The sequence below is a fragment of the Pyrgilauda ruficollis genome, unplaced genomic scaffold (genome assembly GCF_017590135.1).
Source record: "Pyrgilauda ruficollis isolate IOZ18807 unplaced genomic scaffold, ASM1759013v1 scaffold9, whole genome shotgun sequence".
In the NCBI taxonomy this organism is placed as follows: Eukaryota; Metazoa; Chordata; class Aves; order Passeriformes; family Passeridae; genus Pyrgilauda; species Pyrgilauda ruficollis.
In genome coordinates this window covers 1,351,459-1,374,302 of record NW_024531043.1, presented here as the reverse complement: position 1 = coordinate 1,374,302, position 22,844 = coordinate 1,351,459, and the positions used below count along the sequence as shown (strand labels likewise).

General features: G+C 44.5%; 1 protein-coding gene across 10 annotated transcripts in view; it reads left to right on the top strand.

Moving 5' to 3' along the window:
- MTMR3 (myotubularin related protein 3) overlaps positions 1-22,844 on the top strand; it is a 72,050-nt gene that overhangs the window by 19,465 nt on the left and 29,741 nt on the right. For 9 of the 10 annotated variants that reach the window (XM_041488940.1, XM_041488942.1, XM_041488945.1 and 6 more), the window contains 5 exons: positions 10,189-10,266; positions 14,120-14,193; positions 14,570-14,659; positions 15,868-15,984; positions 21,517-21,599. In XM_041488940.1, the coding sequence (XP_041344874.1) occupies positions 14,191-14,193; positions 14,570-14,659; positions 15,868-15,984; positions 21,517-21,599 (293 nt within the window). In that variant the 5' untranslated portion in view covers positions 10,189-10,266; positions 14,120-14,190. Of the gene's footprint in view, positions 1-3,598; positions 3,706-10,188; positions 10,267-14,119; positions 14,194-14,569; positions 14,660-15,867; positions 15,985-21,516; positions 21,600-22,844 lie in introns of those variants that run through there. The other variant, XM_041488941.1, reaches the window with a different exon arrangement.

The following is a 22,844-nucleotide window of genomic DNA, read 5'->3' as shown; positions in this document are numbered from 1 at the left end:
TGTTCTTACCCTTGTTTGTTTTGCTCAGAGCTTGAAGGTTTCCTTTGCCTTCGAGTATTTCTCTGAAGTTGGGCTCAGATTCCAGCCTTAATATTGGAATTGATTGTCAAGGGAGGATATGCCTGGTGATCCTCGAACCTCAGCTGGATGAGTCCAAAGAACAAGTGGATGTAATGGAACTGTGCCACTGGGGGCTTGCACTCCCTGGTGTGCTGTTCTCCACACATTCCAATTGTTCTGGATTTTTTTTTTTCCATATTGATCTTGGTTCTTTGTATGTTCCCATTTGCGCTCAAAGGGGCAGAAGTAACTTCTGTTTGTTTTCTAACTGGATATTCAACCTTGTTTCTGTGACATAAATCTGGTGGGGAATTGGTGTCTCTGAAGGAAAGCTTTCTGGGAAGTCCATCCCCCTGGATCTGATGGCAAGTGTTACTGCAGGCAGCCTGGAGAGTTACGGGAAGGGGAGAAATTCCTGCCCTCTCTTGGTTTGGATTTTGACCAGAGATTGCACCTCATAAGATGTTTAAGGAGGAACTTGAGTACCTGAGCAAACGGAGATTCAGAATTGTGTTTGCTCATTTTCAGCAGCTCCATCCTGTGTGTGCAGCACGACCCAGGGTGTCAGCTGAGGTCAGGGGCTTTTGCCATTTAATTTCATCAGAGGAAAGGCAGTAAGGCAGGACCCAAACTCCAGTGTTTATTGCTCTGTATTTATGTTGTAACTACTTTTTTAAACCAAAATTTGCCAGATGTACTTTTTCACTCCTAGCAAATGCACCTTGAATATTTTATTCTCATGGGTTTAATGCAGATTTCTCAGAGTTCATGTTTAGTAAGTACAGACTTGGTTTTGATACTCAGATGGTTATTAGAGGGTGCTTCAAATGGAATGATAGAGACCAAAAATAGATTGATTTAGTTGATCTTAATTTTATTGTGGAGTGCCACTTCTGTGTATTTAATTGAAGCTTGAGATCTGCAAGTCACAGGTAAGAACTGCAGTGTTACAAATGTGACTTGTGCTACTTTCACATCTTTAGGAAAGCTTGTGGATTAATGCACATGTGCTCTTGTATGTTTTTCTAACGTGCAATTTAAAGGGGACATGTAAGGATGGTTATAAATGTTTATATTCCTTAAAGAAAGTTAAGTCCTGCTGGTTGATAATGATTTAAATGCAAAAAATTGTAGTGGATAACTGCAGTCTTGCATATATGACATACATATTTTTTTAGAATCTGGAATTAAATGAAAATTACCTTCCCTGATGCATCAATAACAGAGTGAGCTGTGAACTGCTCTGACTTCTGCAATGCCTGTGGGAGAGATGCGGATGTGTTGCGTTTGGTAATGTGATGGAGAGCCCAAACCTTTGTTTCTTTAAAATGATGATTTATCTCTTAATTGCAACCAAGTCTTTCTTAGTAAATTAGTTTGTTTTGAGCGAAGGAGTGAATGTTCTCTAAAGGATAAAACACTTAAATGAGTACTTACATTCTTTGTACTATTATTCTTCCTTCTCAGAGTTTGTTGTATCTACCAAAAGGAATTAATTTCTTTAGGGAAAATAAGTGAGAGAGGTTTTAAATAAGTGTCTGTATATACTAATTTGTTGTGCTTTTGAAAAGGTCTTTTAGTGTAAAATAGGATACTGGAGGAATAGCTCTTTTAGTTAAAACTCATCGGCTATAGAGAACTTGGTGTGGTCTGATTTAAATGAGCAGGTAGGAAGGGAAATCTTCCTGTTCTGCAGAGAAACTCATTTCTGTTGGAATCACTGTGTGGATGGCAGGATTGACCAATGGAGATACAGGTACCCTATAGAATGAATTCCCTTTTCCAATATCTACCGGTACCTTTCTATGGAAGCTTGGACTTCAATGGATTTTACCTTTAAATAAGAGAAGGGCGAGTCTGTGGCTGTTAACGGGAGCTCTATCAAACCTTGTTTCACTAGCAGAGCTGCAGTCTTTTGCAGAACTCAATTTCAATTCCAGCTGAAACTCTGTGTTTTGATACACATCCTTGCCTCAAGCAACCACAAACCCTTCTTTGGTGTCTCTGAAATGCCTAAATATATTTAACTTTGACTTTGTGCTGTTTAGTTTTTTACAATAAGCATATTCTGTTAATCCAAGTAAATTCCTTCCTGGCACTGAAAGGCTGTGCAACTTCAGTGTAAGGGAACAAGCCTGTGTACTTTCAATATTATGGAAGTTGTCGTGGAGGAAGTATTTTGGGGACTTGTCCTGACTGAACTCAGCCTCCCTGGGCAGCCTGGAGATATGACTTTAGAAATTGTAGTCATTCTTGCCTTTGACATTGTTTAAGATTTGAACATTGCAGAGCATCTAACTTGATTTAGTTGATGGAGGACTATTGGGCTTAAAGATACATAAAAGTAGAAAAATGTGTGTTAGTCAACTGGTTCTGAAGCAGCACTGTTGTGTCTCTGGAGGAATGCATAGTGCAGTGTGACAAAATTAACTGCTCTATTAAAGAGCTCAGTACTTCACACCAGATACTGCTAATGTGTGTAATTGATCTTCCAAACCAGCTACGGGAATTGAAGCCCATTAAAACATTTCTTGAGGCGATCACAAGAGCTGCAAGACTCCTCCGTGGGCTCCTGCCTCCCACATCAAAGGGCTGTGCTGCCTCAGTCCCTGGTGGCTGCCCTGCTGAGGCTCTTGGTGAGATGCAGTTTCACTAAAGCTGGATCCTCAGACAGCTCCATGTCCCTTTCCCGTGTGCCTTCATGCACAGGGCCCTCTCTGAGATTCTTTTTCTTTGCCTGCTGTTTGTTTGAGTTGAGGTCCATCTCCAGCTCTTATTTAAGTGCAGCTTGTGAATGGAAACTAGTATTTTGCTGTTACATTTCCTGCTTCTGAAATTAACTGTGACTTTCCACAAGTGGAAAAAGATAGGAATAAACAACTGTCTTAATACTTGGAAGATACTGAGGCAGTTTAACTACAGGAGGGAAAGTATTTGCTTTTCCTCCTTTTTCTTTTCACTTTAGTGAACTGATGAGTTCTAAGCCAGGTTGGACACTGGGGCTTGGAGCACCCTGGGATAGTGAAAGGTGTCCCTGCCCATAGCAGGGGGTGGAACTGGATGAGCTTTACGGGTCTTTCCAACCCAAACCATTCCATGGTTCAGTGGATCAGCTGAGCAGGGAAAGGCCAGGAAGCAGCAGGTTTGCTGGAGGCATTGTGCTGTACATTATCCAAACCAGTTTGTCCCTTGTGATCTAAATGCAGGAATTAACAGGAGAAGGTGTCCGAGTCCTGAGTGTGTCTTAATTCCTGTAGGGAGCCAGAGCTCTTCCCTGCTGTGCCTGGCTGAGGCAATGCCACTGGGAATCTTCTCCCTCTGTAGGTAACTTGACTGGAAACTGCTGAAAGTTTGGAGAAGCTGGAACTGGCAGTGGGCTGATGGAAATGCCTGGTTGTTTTCTCCCTGGAAGTTGTTGCTGCTCAAGTGCAGGGAGGGCAGGACTCTGTTCTGGTAAATCCTGGGTGTGCCTGGAACTTGCTGGGTAAATAGGACCCCACAGAAAGCTCTGTGCAGTCCCTTGAGGTGCTGGGGTTTCCTGACACAGCTCTTACTGGTTCCCTTATCATGGACAAGCACACTTGGCTTTATCTCATCCAAATTTGACTTCTGCAGTATTTGCACACACGGAGCTTCTGGTGAATGGTGAGTGCTCTTGGTGGCTTGGCAGCCTCGTGGGTGATGGCCAAACAAGTGTGTGGACTGCTCTCTAGGAAACAGCTTTTTGTGAGCTTAGAAAAGCTACTCTGATCCTTGATTAGTTCCTGAAATGTGTAATTTAGGGAGTCAGTTCATCAAAAGGGGTTGCTTGTAGCTAAATAAAGCTGTCTCTCAACTTAGGTCAGCTCTTTCAGTATGGCTATTTTATTCTGCTCAGGATTGTTTTGCATGGGCTAATAAGGGAATACCTGAACTCAAGGCTTTTCTTGGTTTGAATTAATTACTATTTTATACTGTAAAAAATGCTGGGATCAAACATACTTGTCCCCTGCCATGGTGATTGAAGAGACTTTGAAGGGAAGGGCTCTTCATCCTCAGGTTCACAGATTCTGGCAGAAATACATGAATTACTCCTAAAAGCCCCTTCAATTCCCTTCAGTACAGAATGCAGTCGTGTGCTTGACAGCTCTGAAGTGGATCAGGGCTTTGGGAGGGTGCTTGGTGTCTGAACTGTAAACTCTGCCATTCAAACTGAAACTACTTGAATAGGCAAAGAAGTGAGCAGGCTAAGAGATGAACAGGCTAATTGATTAGTTCTGTAAATAAATGTCATTTCTGCAGGAGCTGAAGTGATTCTTAAGCTGCCTCCAATTCTAGAAATCTGAAATGTCTTGCAGTTTTTCAGGCTGTGCTGCTCTGGAAGCAAACAATGTCTACAGCACTGTGGAGTGGTGGTTCCAAGATCTGCTCTCTGGATTGGTTTTATCTTGTGTTGAGGAGTTGGAATGTGCCATCATGGGTCTGAAATGCCAGAGTTGTGTAAAATAAGGAAGGAGGGGTGTTTTGTTTGGGAGGAGTATGGGAGCAGTACCCTTTCTGCTGGCTCACCATGCTTCAAGGAATAGCAGCATAGTCTGTTTTAAAGGAAAACCACCTTAATACCACATCCAAAAAGGCATTTTTGGAGTGTGCCACAATTTTACCAAGTGCTGGGTTAGTTTGCAGTATTCGCTTTCCAGTCGTGTAAGGTGATCCAGTGCGAGTCCTGGAACAGAGCTTCCGATGCTTCCGTTCCTCGAGGGAGGCAGTGAGGGTGGGTGTGTGGATCTCCCATGGCCTCCTTGACAGGACAGGTCTTTTCAATGTGATGGAAGAATTAATGGATTAAAGCTTTACCCATAATTACGTTGTGCAAGGTGTGCAAGCAGAGAAAGGGATGTCTCACTCTAGGTCTTAATAACAGCAAACAGACCTTAGAGTCCTGCTTGTCCCCCACTCTTGCTGCTGTGCAACACAGTGATGCTGGAGAGGGGGTTTTGTCATGATATGGAGGGACAGGACACAAGGAATGTCTTCCCACTGCCAGAGGGCAGGGACGGATGGGAAATTGGGCAGGAATTGCTCCCTGTGAGGGTGGGCACGCCCTGGCACAGGGTGCCCAGAGCAGCTGTGGTGGCTCTGCACAACTCCTGACAGGAGGGGACAGCCGGAGGGGGGGTCAGGCTCTGCTCCCAGGGAACAAGGACAGGAGGAGAGGGAACGGCCTCAGGCTGGGCCAGGGGAGGCTCAGGTTGGATATTAGGGAAGATTTCCTGATGGAAATGGTTGTCCAGCTCTGGCATAGCTGCCCAGGGCAGTGCTGGTGTCCCCATCCCTGGAGAGATTTAACAGCACTGTGAATGTGGCCCTTGGGGACTTGGGGCAGTGGTGAACACAGTGATGCCAAATCAGTGGCCTCAGACGTCTTTTTCAACCTTAAGAGTTCTGTGACACGTGGCACTACAAACCAGAAAATGCCTCCCTGAGGATCAGCATTCCTTCTTCTCCATGTGGACGTTTTCAAACTTTCTATTAAGGAGCAGCCTTGCCCCATCCAGCCTGGGGAGCTGCTGCATTCCCAGTACTCTCATGGGTCTGTGGTTTCCAGCTCGGCCACCAGCTGACCACATCCCCCAGCTGGTGGGCAGCTGATAGCAGCACTGTGTTCCTGCTCCTGAGCTTGCTAAGAGTTGTGTAAAAATAGCGGGGAAAGGAAGCCCAAATCCACCAGGAAGAACAGGAAAAGGAGAGAGGAGGAGAAGAACAACCTCTGAGCTGAAGTGAGCAGGGAGCAGCCAAACCCAGAGGTGATGAAAGAAATGGAGTGTGTGGTAATCCCGTGCAAGAGAAGGTTCCCCTCATGGCAGAGCTGGGGTGAGTGGGAACAGCAATTTTGGGAAGTTCAAAATGTAAACAGGAATGCAGAACTTCTCATCAAAAACCACACTTGCATCATGTTAGGTTGGGACATGGTGTGGCACAACCGGTGTGGCAATGCCATATTTTGGCAAAGGGAGGGGAAAATACATCTTCAAAATAGTCAGTTAGAAGGAAAAAAGCTTCATTTGGTTGTGTTTGTTTACATCTTTATGAGGATAACTGGCACCTAGAGAAAATCTGGATTTGTTTTTCTCCGCCATTATTTTTCCCTTGTGCCATTCCCATGCTTATCAAATCATGGCTCTCCTGCTTTGGCTGATAGAGCCTTTCAGCAAAGAAACCATAGAGACAACTTTCCAGTCACCTAATTAAACAAACATGTTGATTGAAACTTCTCCAGAGTGCTTTTCCTAGCAATTTGCCAATGTTTTATTAAAATAAATGTCAAGAAAAACACTGTCACAGGCTCAAATAATTTAGATTTTGGAGGTCCTGTAGTCTGTCACTGCTCAGAGTAGGACCGGCTTTGATGCTGGATTGGGTAGCTCTTGGAATCCCAGGGGTTGGGGTATGGCCAGGGATGAAAGTTTTACAGTTTGGAAACAATTATTTGGAATTTCCCCCTCCAGCTGTACTATTACTTGTGTTTCACTGTGTGATTGATACACAATCTACTTCTCCATAACGTCTTCCAAGAAAAAAAACTGGAGGCGAGACCTTTGTGCTGAGTGTTCACCCGATGCCCAGGTTCCCAAAATAGGCACCAGAGCAGGATCTTAGAGGATGACTTGAAGGAGAAGTGTTCTTCTTCCTATCCCTTTCAGTCCTGGAGCAGAGTCACTTGTGACATGTTTGAATTGGGCAGTGACAGGATGTCCTTGGGCACCTGTGCTGGAATCAGGGGAGGGGACTGTGCCCTGCCCAGGTGAGAGCCCACCTGCAGAGCTGCCCCAGCCCTGGGGCCCAGCACAGGAGGGACCTGGAGCTGCTGGAGAGAGTCCAGAGGAGGCCACAGAGATGCTCCAAGGGCTGGAGCCCCTCTGCTCTGGAGCCAGGCTGGGAGAGCTGGGGGTGCTCACCTGGAGAGGAGAAGGCTCCAGGGAGAGCTGAGAGCCCCTTGCAGGGCCTGAAGGGGCTCCAGGAGAGCTGGAGAGGGACTGGGGACAAGGGATGGAGGGACAGGACACAGGGAATGGCTTCCCACTGCCAGAGGGCAGGGATGGATGGGATATTGGGCAGGAATTGTTCCCTGGGAGGGTGGGCAGGCCCTGGCACAGGGTGCCCAGAGCAGCTGTGGCTGCCCCTGGATCCCTGGCAGTGCCCAAGGCCAGGCTGGACAGGGCTTGGAGCAGCCTGGGACAGTGGGAGGGGTCCCTGCCATGGCAGGGGTGGAGTGGAAGGACTTTAAGGCCTCCTCCAACCCCCAAACCATTCTCTGCTAAACCAAACCAGCTCTGAGAGTGTGACAGCCCAATAAAGGTGCTGCAAAGCCCATCCTTAAAAGACACACTTGAGTCAGGATTTAATGAAGGGATCCAGTCCCTTTTCCATCTCCTCGCCTTGTCGTTGCTGATGGTGCTGGATCCCTTCTGTGCTTCACACAGCTGAGGTGTTGCAGAGGAAGTGGTGGGAGCACCTGGAGGGGGTGGCTGCATCCCTGTCCTGCAGGGCAGCTCCCTGGGATGTGCAGGGATGTGTTAATGAAACAGCTCCTCCTGACCTGGGAGTGCTCCCATCATGAGCTGGTGTTCTGGAGAGGGCCAGCAGCCCTCATAGCAAAGTTTATTCTAACAGGCAGCTTTTTCCCCTTATTTTGGCAGAAGTTGTTGACTTAGGAAGTGATAACACTGGAGGTTCTTATCAGAGCCCAGCAGCCTTGCAGCAGGAATGCTGATGAGCGTGTCGGGGGGGTTTGCTGAGCTCTGGCAGCAAGAAAGCAGAATTGTTAATGCTTATATTGGAACATTTTTGTCCTGTTTTTAAACTTCTTGACAAAACTCTGGAGATTTGGTGGCTTCTTCCAAGCCTCATTAAAATCAATAAAAAGCTTGTTGCAGATTTTGTGAAGTTTTTTTTTTTTTTCCTCGTTTGGACTGAAACCACACAAAATCAGTCCAGCTCCTGCACCCGAAATGTGTATCTTGCCTTTTGAAAAGCAAATACGTGGCCAGAACACTGTCTCTGAGGAGTCATTCTAGAGTTGTATAGTCTGCCTTCAGAGCTTTTTTGCGTGTGTTTAATAAACTTGCTCCATATTCCCCTCAAAGGTGACTTTGTATCAACAGGCAGCTGTGAAGTTGAACTTGTTGCATGCTCAAGCTGGTACCTCACAGTCAAACTGTGCCCATTCCCATCTGGTGCTGGGATTCATTATCAACCCATAAAATTATTGGGATTGGTGTTTGACTTGTTGGCTGAGAGAGATTTTTTTGAAATAAAAACAAAGTTGACCTCTGTTGCAGGTAATGAAATGTTGCTTTTAGAAACTGTTTTATGAAATGGTAAATCAAAGTTTAGCTGAGGTTTTGGACAGCTGGCATCGACACAGGGGCTTTCTGTAAGAGCACATCCTCATCTCTCTGTACAAATACTGAGATTCCATGAGATTCCCTAAAGTGTCCATCATGTGAGATGGTAGAATTCCTTCTGGTGCATATCAATTTGTATTAGAATCTTAGAATCATGAACACTCTTCACGGAAAGGGACCCACAAGGATCATTGATCCAGACCCCCCAACAACCCCACCCTGTCCATCCCTGGCAGCGCTGTCCAAAGGCTCCTGGAGCTCTGGCAGCCTCGGGGCCGTGCCCATTCCCTGGGGAGCCTGGGCAGTGCCAGCACCCTCTGGGGGAAGAGCCTTTCTCTGAGCTCAGCCTGAGCTGCCCTGACCCTGCAGCCATTCCCTGGCTCCTGTCCCTGTCCCAGAGCAGAGATCAGAGCTGCAGCCCCTGAGGAGTCTCCCCTCAGTGTCCTCTGCTCCAGCTGAACATTCCAAGTGCCCTCAGCCCCTTCCCCATCCTCGTGCCCCTCCTTTGGTCCATCTCCAACAGCTTTAGATCCATGTGACATTGTGGTGCACTCGAAGAGAGGCCAGCCCAGAGCAGAGCTGGACAATGCCCTCCCTCACCCAGCTGGTGATGCTGGGCCTGGGGCACAACTCCTTGAAATGTGTAATTCTTGATGCACAACTTCTTAAACTCTTTCTTTCTACTCCTAAAATTAAGTCCTAAAATTACATCTCCTTTTTCTGTGTATTACTTATTTTCCTTGTCATAAGCCATAATCTAAAGGGCACAATGAACGCAAAATACAAAAGTATTTTATTTCATTTAGCAGAATGCAAAAATTATCAGTAGTTGTGGCACATCAAAGTACAGGCAAACTATTTTCAGCAGCAGGATTATATGGTGGAGAAGCTGGACTTTCCAGGCATATCCAGCTGCAGTGTGCTGCTGGGAAGTATCCAAGTTCCTGTGAAGAGCAAACCTTTGGATACAAGGGAGTGGTGTCCCGTCACTTTGGCTGCTTGTGTGCTTTAGGAGCAATGGGGTTAGTCTGGAACTTTCAGTTTTAGTGTTTGGGTATTTTAGCATTAAACTTTATGTCCTTCTGATGCCACAGGAGATATATGTTGGTCCTGTTGGAGTGACTGTAGGAATGAAGCAGATCAGATACTTTCTCCATCTAATTTTTGACAAATGTATATTTCTAGCACGCTACCTCATTTTTAATCCAATAAGTGTTTTGTACAGCATTTGAAAATCCAAAGGAAAGGGTTTGGCAGGAGTGGCCTCGTGAGCATTGCTGATCCCTGGGATTTTTGTACCGCTGGACCAAAGCACATGGGCAGCAGCCACTGTTTGAGGGTCTTCATTGACTTTCTTGGGACCAGAAGTGCCAATTGCAAAATTAAACCCACTTTGAAGATCAGTGTAAGATCAATATAAATCCAGTTGGATCTTCTATAAAACTCTCTCTTGTAGCTCATATTGTGAAGTAATTTAGGCTTTGTTTACTCATTTATGAAAATTCTGAATTGCTTTGTGGCCACAATTTCAGACCTGCTCCTTGCCAGAAGAGAGGCCTGGAATTCCCTCTCTGGGCATGTTAAGCTCTTGTTACAACTCCAAGGCACTCAGACTTTCTCTTTTTCCCCTTGAATTAATCCAAACTCCCCCTACAGTGGAGTGTCCTGTCTAGGATGCAGGTTCACAAGTGGTTTTTTCAAGGGAAGTTCATGTTTTAAAGTGTTGTCTTTGTGTTTGCAGCTGCCAGTGTGAAGTATCAGAAGAGAGCAGTTGGAACCTTCTGGGACAAGAGAGGACTGCTTATTCTCTCATTCTTTGGTAAGATTAGCTGCTTGTTTGTGGATTCTGTGCTCATCATTGATTATTCTCTTAATTAAATCAAATGTTTTCCAAGATGTTAGATAAAAATTAGTATTTCACTGAGTTGGAGTTTGCAGCCTTTAATTATTGACAAAGAAGGTTCCTGACTCTTAGTTGTGTCCAAGCTTCCAAGATGATTCTTTGTCCTGCTCCTATTCCTGAACAATGTGCAAATATCCATGTTGTCAGCTGCTCTCCCAGTAAATCCTGGTGAGAGTCACTCAGTCCCTGCAGCCTGCAGTGTCAGGAAAGAGGAGAAACCTCCCTGTCAGGGACTGAGACCAGGGAAACTGAGTGTTCATCCTTATCTCAGAAATTTCCTTCCACCTGCCAAAGGAGGAGAAATGTTTTCAGCTTGCAGCAGAAGCATCTTTTGCTCAAGGTACAGCACATTCCTGAATGTTCAATTCTCAAATTTTCTAATGTTCCTTTGCCAAAAAATTTGAATTCCAAACTCAGAGGGCAGCTGTGCCGCTGTATGTAAACAGCTCAGGGGTCAGCTCAGTCTGATTTTGATATTAAAATACATGGAATTCAGTCTGGATGGAGAAGGTAAGGGAGCAAAATTAAATGCTTGGATTCTTCCTTTTTCCTTTTTTCCCTCCGTTTTTTTCTTTTCTATGCTGAAAGTCCAACTGCATCTAAATATACGTGAATCTGAACAATCCTTTATTTAGCTAATCTTTTTTGTTTAGATTCACTGGCAAACAGATGGTTATTGCTACTCTTAATTATGTACATAATTTAAACCAGAAGGTACATCTGAAACAAAAGGTAATTAAGATGTTCCCATAGAAGCTGAGCAGAGTCTGAGGTTACAACCTTTGCTCATCATTTATCCTTTCAAGCAGAACGTAAGGATGGAGAATTAACAAGACCATTCTATTTTTTGACATAATTTAACACACATGGAGTTGCAGGTAAAAGGGCAGACAGTAAATTGATAACATCACCTTTTTTTGGCCTCAGTCCTGACCAAACTCAATATTTGTACCAGTAAAACCAAGTTTTATTTCACTGCTCTGTGTATAAGCTGGCTGCTATTTTTATGTGATCCTATTGATAAGGAGGAGCCTGAATTTAAGGCTGCTTTCCTGGCCAGGTTTTTAACTGAGCTGTGTTTGTACCTTTCCATTTCATTTCTGGAAAATGGTTTTTACTGTTAGGGCAGAACTGCAGATGAAGAAAATGAGAATTCTCCTTCCATTCTGCAGTCCTAAAAGTGGTGTGGATCAGCCTGAGATTGGGTTTGCTGCTGGAGTGGCTTTGTCCCCAGCTGTCCCTCGGAGCAGCACGGTGGGGAGCGATGGTGGGGAGGGTTCAGGGGTGCTTGGTGGAGTTGATGGTATGAGGAATATTCTTACTTCCAAGGCTTCTAAACCAAGAATTGCCCTTATGAGGTGGCAGCAGTCACTGGGAACCTCCTTCTGTTCCCATGGGAAGAGTTTGGTGAACTAGGAATGGGTTAGAAAGCTTTGGGATAGAAAGAAGTGTGGATTCACATGTGGTTTGGGCTGTCCTGAGCAGTGTGTGGTGCATCCCTGCTCCCAGAGCTGTTCCCTTTTCCTTTTGCTCAGCCCAGTGGCCTTGAGCTCAGCTCGTGCATGTGGTGGGAAAGGAATGATTTCTCTCCAAGTATTCACTGTCCAGCAGCTCAGAGAGCCTCACTGTAACAATTCAGCCTTTTTGCTATTTTTGTCAGCAATTTTCAGCATTCCTTTGGTGGCAGGGAAGTTGCTGAAGCGTTTCACTGATGCCCAGCAGCAGCCAGAGCAAAGTGTTTGCTTTAGAACCAGTCCTATAACTTCTTGTACCATTTATCTTGGCAGCATCACCCTTTGCATCTGATAGTCGTGATCCAAACTGAAACAGGCAGATTTTTTTTTTCCACACAGCTTTCCCGAAATTCACCTTAAAAAGGAAGATTCTCACATGGAAAAAACCACACTGTCACGGTAGAAACTGTTCTGCACTGATTGCAGGAGTTATACAGAAACTTGGTATTTTGGGTAGTCTCTGCTGGAGGTTTATGCTGGATTTTAGGAGCACAGCTGTAAGATATTTAAAAAGACTCAATTTTCTATGCTAATACTGGTTTTATTAATATGTAGGTGGTTATATAATAAACTTATAAATTACATATATCTAATCAAACTGAAGTGTGAAAGAATTTTTTCCAGCAAAGTGCCTACTAAATTAAAGCTTTTCCTCAGAGATACTAAGCATGCTTCAAATTTATAATAAAGCAAATTTTTTAAATTCAGTTGGTGTTTCTTTGATAATTGTGTATGAAGCTGAAGGAGTTCCTTGAAATAACAAGGTATTTTTTATATCATACTATCCTGGAATGGTTTGGGTGGAAAGGGACCTTAAAATTCATCCCATGTCCCCCGTGCCATGGGCAGGGACATTTTCCACTGTCCCATGCTGCTCCAAGCCCCATCCAACCTGCCAGGGATCCAGGGGCAGCCACAGCTGCTCTGGGCACCCTGTGCCAGGGCCTGCCCACCCTGCCAGGGAACAATTCCTTCCCAGTGTCCCACCCATCCCTGCCCTCTGGCAGTGGGAAACCATTCCCCCTTGTCCTGTTGCTTGAGGCCCTCATCCTGAGGCCCTCTCCAGCTCTCCCAGGATTTTAAATCTACTTTTTGCATTAATTTTTGGTGAATCCATGGCAGTTGGAGCTCGATTCTGCTCATCATTTCCCCCTCTTATGTAAATACATTGGCAGACACACCTATGTGAGGATACTTGATGAGCAGCTGCTGCTCCTTTGCCCTCTGTCAGTATTCCATACCAAGCATAGGATGTGTCCAGGGCTCCCTGCAGTGCTGGGAGCTGATGGTGTGAAGTGGTTTTCTCTGTCAGCCTCAGTACTGATAATTTGAAATACATTTATAAGTTAAAAGAGATATGAGCTTTGGATGTGAGCTGAGAACTGACTGCACTCATGTGTTCTATTTTCATTTGTAAGTTTTGTGTGCTGCAGTCTGCAAACCCCAGAAATACCTGAGTGAATCTTGGTTGAGTAGAACAGGGAAGAACTTACCTGGATTAAAAAAGCTGAGTGTAAAATCAATCTCAAACCCAAATTGTAACTCCTGTATTACTTCAGTCATTAAGTTCTTAACTGGGTGATTTGTGTAAACCTCAGGACTGTGTTAATATTCCCAGAAAATTTGCAAGTGATCAAAGCTTGGGGGTTGTTGGGTAGTGGAGAGAGCAAGTCCCCAGTGTAGTGATCTGGAACTCTTGGAAATGTCAGTGCAGGAAAATGGATCTTTTGGTGCATCCATGGATATCCAAAATCAGCCAGAAGTGTAAAATAAGGATTTTTATCCCAATAAGAACTCCAGTTCCTGTGCCATAGTTGAAACAAGCTTGTTCCAGGAGGACCCAAACCCTGTGTTCCACACCAGATCAGCCCCAATGATCCCTTTGGATTTGTGTCCCACGGATTTCTGATTCACCATCTGCAGGCAGCTTGGGAGAAAATTCCAGGGTATCCAGAAAAATGAACATGTTTTAATTTAAATTATATAAACACTGGTCTAATTGCTGCCTTCAGACAGGTGTTCTCCCAGCAGCACATCCAAAGGTAATTTTTCAGGATGAACAGAAGGAACCAGACACATTTTGAAACAATTTTGGCTCTCAGGAGGGGGAGCTTCCCTAGATTTCATCTTTTCATAATTACTGTTTGCTCTCAGTTTTCTAACAGCTACATTCACAGTCTTTAAAAGTTAATTTGTATTTATTTGCTAAAAGAAAATGAATCTTATTTCATCATTATGCTTTCCTGATTTTCTAGATTTTAGTAAGTGAAGAGCTCAAAGTATTACAAGTAAAGACGAGGATTCCTCCTCCTGCCCAGGGCCTGTCATGGTAAGCAAAAGGGCTTTGTATGATCTGTGACAGAGCAGAAGAGTTTAAAATGGGAAAGACATTAGGGAATTAATGTTTACATGTGGGATTGTTGAGTTTTAGGCATAGTGCTAATGCTTTTTTCCTAATGCTGCTATAAATCTCGCAGCTTTTAATGACTTTATTAATCAGGCTGTAGGAAGGAAACTGGTTGTAATACCAAATTTGTTTTCTGAGGGCCCATGTTGGAGAGTTTAGAAACTAAATGTAGTGAGTTGCTGCTCCTGGAATTCTCTGAACTCTTCCTCCTGTGGGAGCTTTTCCTTGGCTGTGGGTGGTTGGGGAAGGTGGCAGTAGGTGCCAGTGCTGCCGGTGACTGTCACACTTTGTTCCTCAGGATGAAGAGACTCAGCACAGCCTTGAATGCATCCAGGCCAATCAGATTTTTCCCAGGAAGCAGCTGATCCGAGAGGATGAGAACCTTCAGGTAATCACCACACTGCTCCTGTTCAAATCCCGTTGCCTCCAGTTGGTTGTGGATTCTTTGGCCTCTCCTCTAGAATTTTAATTCACAGTTAGCACAGAAAATCATTTTCTCTGGTGGTGGGACAGAGAACTTCGGCATTTTATTACAAGAAATTCCTTCAAGTGTCTGAAAAATAGCACTGCTCCCTGTTTACTGATTCCAAGGGTAGGGTTTTATTCCATAGTTTAGAGCTCTGTTTTGAAAAAGCACCAGTAAGCTGATTAAACACTGCCTTGGCCCCTGGTTGTTACAAAGCCAGAAGTCTTCTGTTGCACAAAAAGATACTCTTACTTTTCTTTGTTTTCCAAAGCTCGTTTTGAAATCAGTTTAGTTCAAATGATTTACTGCACAATAATGGAATAGTTTAGGTTAAAAAGGACTTTAAAACCCATCCAGTCCAGGTGAGCACTCCCAGCCTGACTGTCCATGTAGACACTCTTGCATCAACTGAAGAGTTTCATTGTAATACAAAGTATTTTTATTTGATTCAAGCTACTTTGGTGTAAAACCAGATCACTTTCAAGGTGGGCATTTTCACTTTCCACTCAGCTCAGTTAAACTGGGCTTAAGTCACATTTTAATTAACCAGTGGCAGTTTGCATGTGTGGTGTAATGAACTGCAGGTTTCTGACTTTATAAAGCAGCAGCTTCTCGTGCATTTTCATATTTACTGTGAGAAATAGGGAGCAAAAAGTTGGTTTGTCCAAGCTCAGCTTTGTAGCATTTAGGGATCCAGCCTAGGCTGGTTACCTGAGCTTGCTGGGTGAATGGTGGGGAAATAGCAGGGAACATTATTCATCCTGGATGTTTTGCCTACTTTAGGATGAATTTAATAACATTATGGAAATGCCACTCTCCATTAAGTAAGGAGTGAGAGCATAAATCAAAGGCGTTGTCAGCCTGCTTGCCAAAATGTGAGGATATTTTTCATAAAAATTCATTGCTTTCCCTGACCAGGCACTTACCACTCAGGAAAAGTAACATAAAATAAGAGATCATTTAAGAAAAAGGCTGCAATTAACCTCAGAGCCAACCTTACCTGATATTCCTCCTTAGCAGCAATAACAGGGCTGAATTCTGGGCAGGCTTTGTTTGATTTCTTGTGCTGCAGGAGGGGCAGATTTTTGGGAAATGGTGTCTGGAATGAGATTTTTGCTGCCTTTCTGCAGGTGCCGTTCATTGAGCTCCATGGGGAGAGCACAGAGTACGTGGGCCGAGCAGAGGATGCCATCATTGCCCTTTCCAACTACAGGCTCCACATCAAATTCAAGGAATCTGTTGTGAATGTGAGTGTTCTGATCTCAATGGAAATAGCAGAATTTGGGATAAGAGTACAGTGATCCCCCCCTTTTAAGAATGAAAAATCTTTTTCAGATGTTCAAATTGATTTTTCAGTGACAATAAATACGTATTTGGGCACCAAAGGGTGACTCAGCAGCTCTGAAAATCAGATGTCATATGGAAATGTCACATCCCTCAACCTTCACACCTGGCTGTATCAGCCACCTGTTGTCCCCAAGCTCAGTGGGGAGAAATAGTCTTCCAAGGGGCTTTTGGAGCACCTAAACCTGATTTGTGCCTTGCTTGGAGCTTCAGAAGGTGGGAGTGGGTCCAGCTGCTGAAGTTCTGTGCCAGATATTGAGTGGTTTGAGTGCAGTCTTTGATGTAACAGGTCAGGAGTGGGACCTCACCTTCAATGCATTTCTTGAGGGAGTTTTATTCCAAATGTCTATTCCTTGAAATGGTTCCATGCCCACCTCCTCTGGTGCCAGACACAGTTAAATGGGTGTTGGACAGTCCTGGGCAGTGCTTGATGCTCACACAGACCAGTCTCACCAGCTGGGGACACTTCCAGTGTGGAAATCAAGAGTGTCCTGAGGAATGCCAGGCAATAATGGAGTTGCTTTATTAGAGCATGAACTGCACTTCCTGTCCTTAGGACAGTTAGGGATATTGCTTTATAGGGATTTTCAATTCAATATTTTTGAGCATAGCAAGAATTGATGTTTTTTCAAATCACGTTCCTTGATTGTGTTCAGGGAAGAGTCCACAGAAGCTTGTGAATATTCCCATGTTAATTTTTCTTCCCTGACTTTCACATGCAGTGTTCTGTCCTCTCATTCTGTGTGATATCTCATTATCATCAGCATCATTAACCAGGAATAATCAGAGTATGAGGTAGAGCAGAATATAAATAATTCTTTGTAACCATATATGACTGTCACTAATAACTTCCTAAGCACTCCACTGAAATCCAGGGCAGGGAGGGCTTGGGATGTCTTTAAGGATAAAACATTCTTCAGTTATTAAGAACCATATTTAAATAATTAATTTTGGTAGTAGTAATCCTTTTGGTTATTGTTGACCAAAATTCTTGTTCAGATGGTGATTTTCTAACTCAAATCTTCACTGAGTAGTTTTTGATTGAGTTCATCTTGATTCTTTCCTGCTGTTTTTATGTCACCACAGCTGTTCAGCAAATACCTGTAAGAGATTCTTCATTCCTGGGCTGTGGCTTTTCCCTCTTGTTTGGTTACAATTCCCTGGCTGTGAAAATGGTCTTGTGACACCTCAATGAGCAGCACAGAGCTCCAGATCACCTGGGCTGGGAAAGAAATCCATTCAAACTTGTTAATGTTCCCACTGCAACAGTGCAGAAAGGGGCTGTGTGTGGAGATCTTCCCCATGGATAATTTCCTAGATCTCACTGCTAATAGGAACACGGTGTTTCAAATGCAAAAACAAAAGGTTCCACAGACCATGCATAAATTGGGGGATTAGGACATTCAGGGGTGTTGACTTACATTTATCCACGGGATAAAAGTGCAGACTCAACAGGGATCTCTTGGTGCATGAGGGAGGTTTGGTTCCCAGGCCCAAATCTATTGATTCCTTAAGAAAATGTCAGACTTTGCAGCTGCTGAGTGTTTCTGTCTAATCACTTTCCTCCCTGTAAGCTAATTACATTGATGGGAGAATTAACATTTAGTGGAGTTTGTGGAAGCATGGATTGCATGTAATCTCTTTCCAATGGTGGATTTTGGACCCAGTACCTAAGGAGTGTCATGATGGGGGGGAATTTGTTGAGGAGCTGAGTTTTAGTGTGAGCTTCCCCTTGCTTGGAAAAATGGTTGGATTGGGGTATTCCTCATGTCCATGGCTGCTGTGGTTCATCCCTGCTGGAGAGTGGCATAATCCTTGTCTTGTCCTCGGGCCCTGCTGCCCAAATTCTTCACACTCAGAGCACAACAATTGTGAGACAAGAGGGGACTCAAGAGGTGGCCTTCAAGACAAATCCAAGGTGTCATCAGCTGTAATTAAAAGCAAAATTTGCTTCAGACACTCCTTGTGGGTTCCATGAAGCCAGGGGGGGATTCAGCTCCCTCCAGGCTGGAGCCCTTGGGAGCTGTCCTTGCACCCTCAGTGCCTCCCTGTGCCACCTCATCCCACGCTCCAGGACGCCCAGCCTTGGCCTTGTGCTTGTTAAGGCCACCAGCTAGCACCATAACCCTGACATTATTCCAGCTCTGAGCTGGGAAAATGAGGAGGAAATCCCAGTTCCTGCTCCCATGGCCTGGGTGCCACAAGAGGTCCTGGAGAGGTTTGGGCCAAATGGGCACAGGGAGGGTCTGTAGCAGGGTCACTGGTGCTTGCAGCAGCCTGGCTGTGACCCACTGCATCCCACTGGGAATTGTGGGCATGGATTGGGCTGTGGGGGGGTTGTTACAGCACTGAAAATGTAACTTGTGCTTTTTCTAACTACAGAGCTGTAATTCTCTAAATATATCTTGTACTGCTCTTAGATAACAGACAGCTCCAGTCATCAAAATAATTTTTAAAACCCCTCAAAAAAAAGTTAGAGTTATAGAATGTTGCTGTTATTTAAAATGAGATAATTTTAAATAAGAGACAGTGGGGAGATACTGCAAGAGCAGGACGCTCCTGTACTCCCTATAATGGGATGTAATTTGCCTCAGATAACAATGCATGTTTATTCTTATAAAAGCAAAAATGATTGCTTTCCCTGCCTGGTTTCCATGCCATTATTAGAGGGAAGTGCCTGCAGATAGAATTGATGGCTCTTCCAGGAACGGGCTCTGGGTGTCGGACTGGCACAGCCTGAAGGATGTGCAGTGGGAAGGGAAGGTTATCAGGGAGGGAGGGAATGACAGGAGATAATTCCACAGAGCTATGCTGGGGGAAGAATAATGGCCAGGAAGGAGATTGAAAACACAAGAGGACCACAGGAGAGATTTTTATGACTGGGAAGGAAAATTAAAAAGATTAATGAGAAGGTTGTCCTGAAGAAAAAGCTGCAGATTGTGAGGGAATCACAGGTGGGCTGGTGGAGAGGAATGGATGGCTGGGGAGCAGAGGGCACAGGGAAAGGGCAGGGAACAAGGAGTGACTTTGGAAGAAGGAAATTAAAAATAATGCAGGAGGAGAAGAATTAGTTTGTCATTAGAGTGCAGACAGAAAGAAGAGGAGCCACAAGCAGAATGCCAGGAGGAGGGAGAAGGTGGAGAACTGCTTAAATGAAGATGAACATGAGAAAAAACAGAATAAAACAGGGCTTGGGAAATAAAAAGATAGCAGACAAAGCAGCACTGGACTTAAAAAGCAAGTCTGGAATTTGGATTCAGCTGGGAAAGATGCCTTACTTTCCATTTTGGTGCCATTTAACTCAGTGGTAGATTTAAATAAGTTATTTTAGAACCATTTAAGTTGGAAAAGCCCTCCCAAGCTGTCGAGTCCATCCTGTGCCCAATCCCCACCTTGTCCCCAGCCCAGAGCACTGAGTGCCACATCCAGTCCTTCCTTGGGCTACCTCCAGGGATGGGGACTCCAGACCTCCCTGGGCAGCCCCTGCCAAGACCCTTTCCATGGAGAAATTCCTCCTGGGAGTTATTAGTAGGTCTGTGTGGGGCTGTCCAGTCATGCAGGCAGACTGGAAAATTCTCCAGTCTGAGCTCCATTCCTGTCCATTGATCAGACAAAACTCTGACAATTTACATGCCTGGCAGACTGGGGTCAAGCAGGAGGAGGCTTGGAAGGAATGAGCAGGTGAAATGCAGGGATCAGCTGTGGAACAGAGCACTTGCTGTGGTCTGTGCTGCACTTCAGTCCTGCTGCTGTCCTGGAGTCAGCCACAGTCAGGCTGAGCTTAGGGAGGGCACAGAGGGGCTCTCACAGGAGGGATTCCTCATTTCCTGCCCCCTTCATGTCACTGATTCTGTCACAGATCTCAGCCAGTGACAGTGCTGAAAACACAGACAGAAATTCAAGTTCCAACTTTATTTAAAATCCACAATTGACAACACAAACTACTGGGCTGTGGAGTCAGACACCCTCTTGCCAAGTCCTGTCCATGGGTTTTCTGTCATTTCATGTCCAGTTACAACAGGAGCAGAGTACCTGCCCTGTCCCAGCCTTGCTGGGCACAGCAGGGGAGAGTGGGTGGCTGCAGAGCTGCCTCTGGCTCTGGTCTGACGTGGGCAAGGGAAAGGCTGAGCATCAAAAAATCCCTGCCTGTTGTACCTGGGGGCTGTGAGCTCTGGGCAGTGATTTGAGAACGCTCTGGGCTCTGTCTGGGGTGCTGTCCTGAGCTGTGCCTGCCTTCCCAGAGCCAGCAGAGCTCTCATCCCTCTCCTGGGCTCAGCATCTGCCCTGAGCTCGCTCCAGGCATCTCCCTGCTCAGAGGAAGTTTTCCCTTGGTTTGTATTTTTGAGATACCTCTTTTTCTTGCCTGCTGGTTTTAGTTAATTTATTTTTTTTAATTCCACCTCAATGAGGTACTTTTTGAGCTTTGTGGTGCCTGAGAAGAAGCTGTCTTGATTCCTTATCCTGAAGCTTTGGTTGGAGGTGACCTTCAAGGGCTTGGCCAAGCATGTGGAGAAGCCTGGCTCTTCCAGCCACATCTTGTAGGCCCCAAGCCAGACCTTAAACTGCTGGATCTTAGTCCTGTGATGGCAAAAATCAGAGTCTTGAAATGTTACTAAAGGATAGCGGAGGTTTATTGCCTTGTGCAATGGCCATATAATCTACTAAACAATTCAAACAGCTTTGTGCTTCATGTTAATTACAGGTATTATCTAAATTCAGACAGTTATTTATGACTTCTGTTCATTGAAGGCAATAATGTACATTTGCCCATCTCAGGTAAAGTTCCAAAAGTAATACTGAAAATTAGTATTTTCATCTTGTGGGTTTTCTCACCTTTAAAGGTACTTGCATGTGCTCTCGTGTGTTGCCTGACCAACCTGCTGCTGGTTACACACACCAGGAAACAGAAGTGTCTATAACTGCACTTTAACTGGGAAAGATTCAGCATTATCACTCTAAATTCGGCTGCTTCCATTACATGTGTTGCTCTAAACAGGCCAAAGGGTTTTTCCCTGAGGAGGAAATATTGGATATTGCCATAGAAAAACATCCAGACTGCAGCAATCTGTTAAGGGGATCTTGCTTAGCTGTTCTTTTTGAACACCATCAGCTAAAAATACATTAAGATTCCTAAATTTAGACCTATAAGAGAGAAAACTGCTTCCATGAGAGAGGAGCTGGAGCTTCTGCTGCCTTTCCTGCAGCCTTCTCAGGTGCTCCCATGGGATCCCTTCAGGCTTTTGGACCCCACAGGACTGGAGCTGGAATGCGAACACCTGGTACCAAACCTCAGAGCTGCTGAAGTAATTCCTTGTGGATTCATTTGCTTTCCTCTCTTCAGACTTCATGTAGCCTGCAATAAATCCGTGTGAGATATGCAAAGAAACTGTTGTTAGTGCTGCAGAAATGAAATAATCTGGTGTGTTTAATTGCAGGTTCCATTGCAGCTCATTGAGAGTGTGGAGTGCCGGGATATATTCCAGCTTCATTTAACTTGCAAGGACTGCAAGGTTATCAGGTAGGAGAGGCTCAGTGTTAAAGTGGGGGGGAAATTTACTTTCCACGTGCCATGGGCAGCTGGGAATGGTTCAAGGAAATGGGGTTTCTTGATTTCCCTCAGAAGCTTTTTATTTTGTCTGATTTTTATACAAGGAGGGCTGTGTGTCTCATTGTTGTGATTCAGGACAGCAGCAAACCTTGCTGTGAGCCCACATGGCTGATCTTGGTTTTGTTCTGAAATTAATTTCAGTCTCAGTGTGTTGTCCCTGCTTTGCAATCAGTTAGAATACATCGCTTCAATACACTATAGTTATATCAATATTTCCATATCAATAGGTACAGAAGTAGATAGAGCAACTGATACACACATTGCAAATGAGTTTTATCAAGATTTGGGGTTTGGAGGCTTCACCCACCCTGCATTCTCAACACCTTTGAGAGTACAGTCACTATCCTTGAGGCATGGTAACCTCCTGGGAAAGAAAATGAGGGCATAAGGGAAGAGAAAGTGAAGGCAGGTGGTAAATCCAGGTGTGCAGGCAGCAGTAACTCCTGGCTGTCCTTCCCCACGCTCCAGGGCTCTCTGAGCTGTCCACCCTGAGCTGCTCCTCACTGGGGTTTTTTTTAAAACTTTTCCGTTGAAGAAATTAATTTTGATCTATGAACTTTAATTAAGAAGAAAGGAACATTTCTTTTTGATTAAATGTTTGCTGGCTGTACCTTTTGTGTAATGAAAGGAGCCCCAGCCATCTCCGAGCACTCAGAATGTTTAACAGGTCAGCTGCTTCCTGAAAGGCTGTTTTTTCACCAGGACTGATTTTACTTTAGAGGTAATATTTAGTTTAATTTGAATTCAGTGTTTAACTTCCTCTTCACTTGTAGCTCTTGACATTTAAGAAAGTCACCCTTCTTCCCACATTAATTTGTTTTTTCCCTTCAATTGTAGAATGAATACAAATTATTTGTATTTTTGCCATCCATATCAATTTTCTCTCAAAATTGCATCTCCAAGACTGAGGACTTGGTGATGGTTCTGAGATGGTGAAGTTTGGGACTGAGACAGCAGGGTTAGAATATATTCTTGTTCTTTTTCATGAGCAAGCTTTGTATTTTGAGAATAGAATTCAAGTGGAGATAATACTTGTTATTTACACCACTAACTTCAAAAGAATTTAGGAGGAATTTAGGGTGAGATGTATCTTGTCTGAGTGTGGATGTTTAATAGAGAATTATCCTGTCTCAGTGAGTAGTCTGGGCTTGCTTT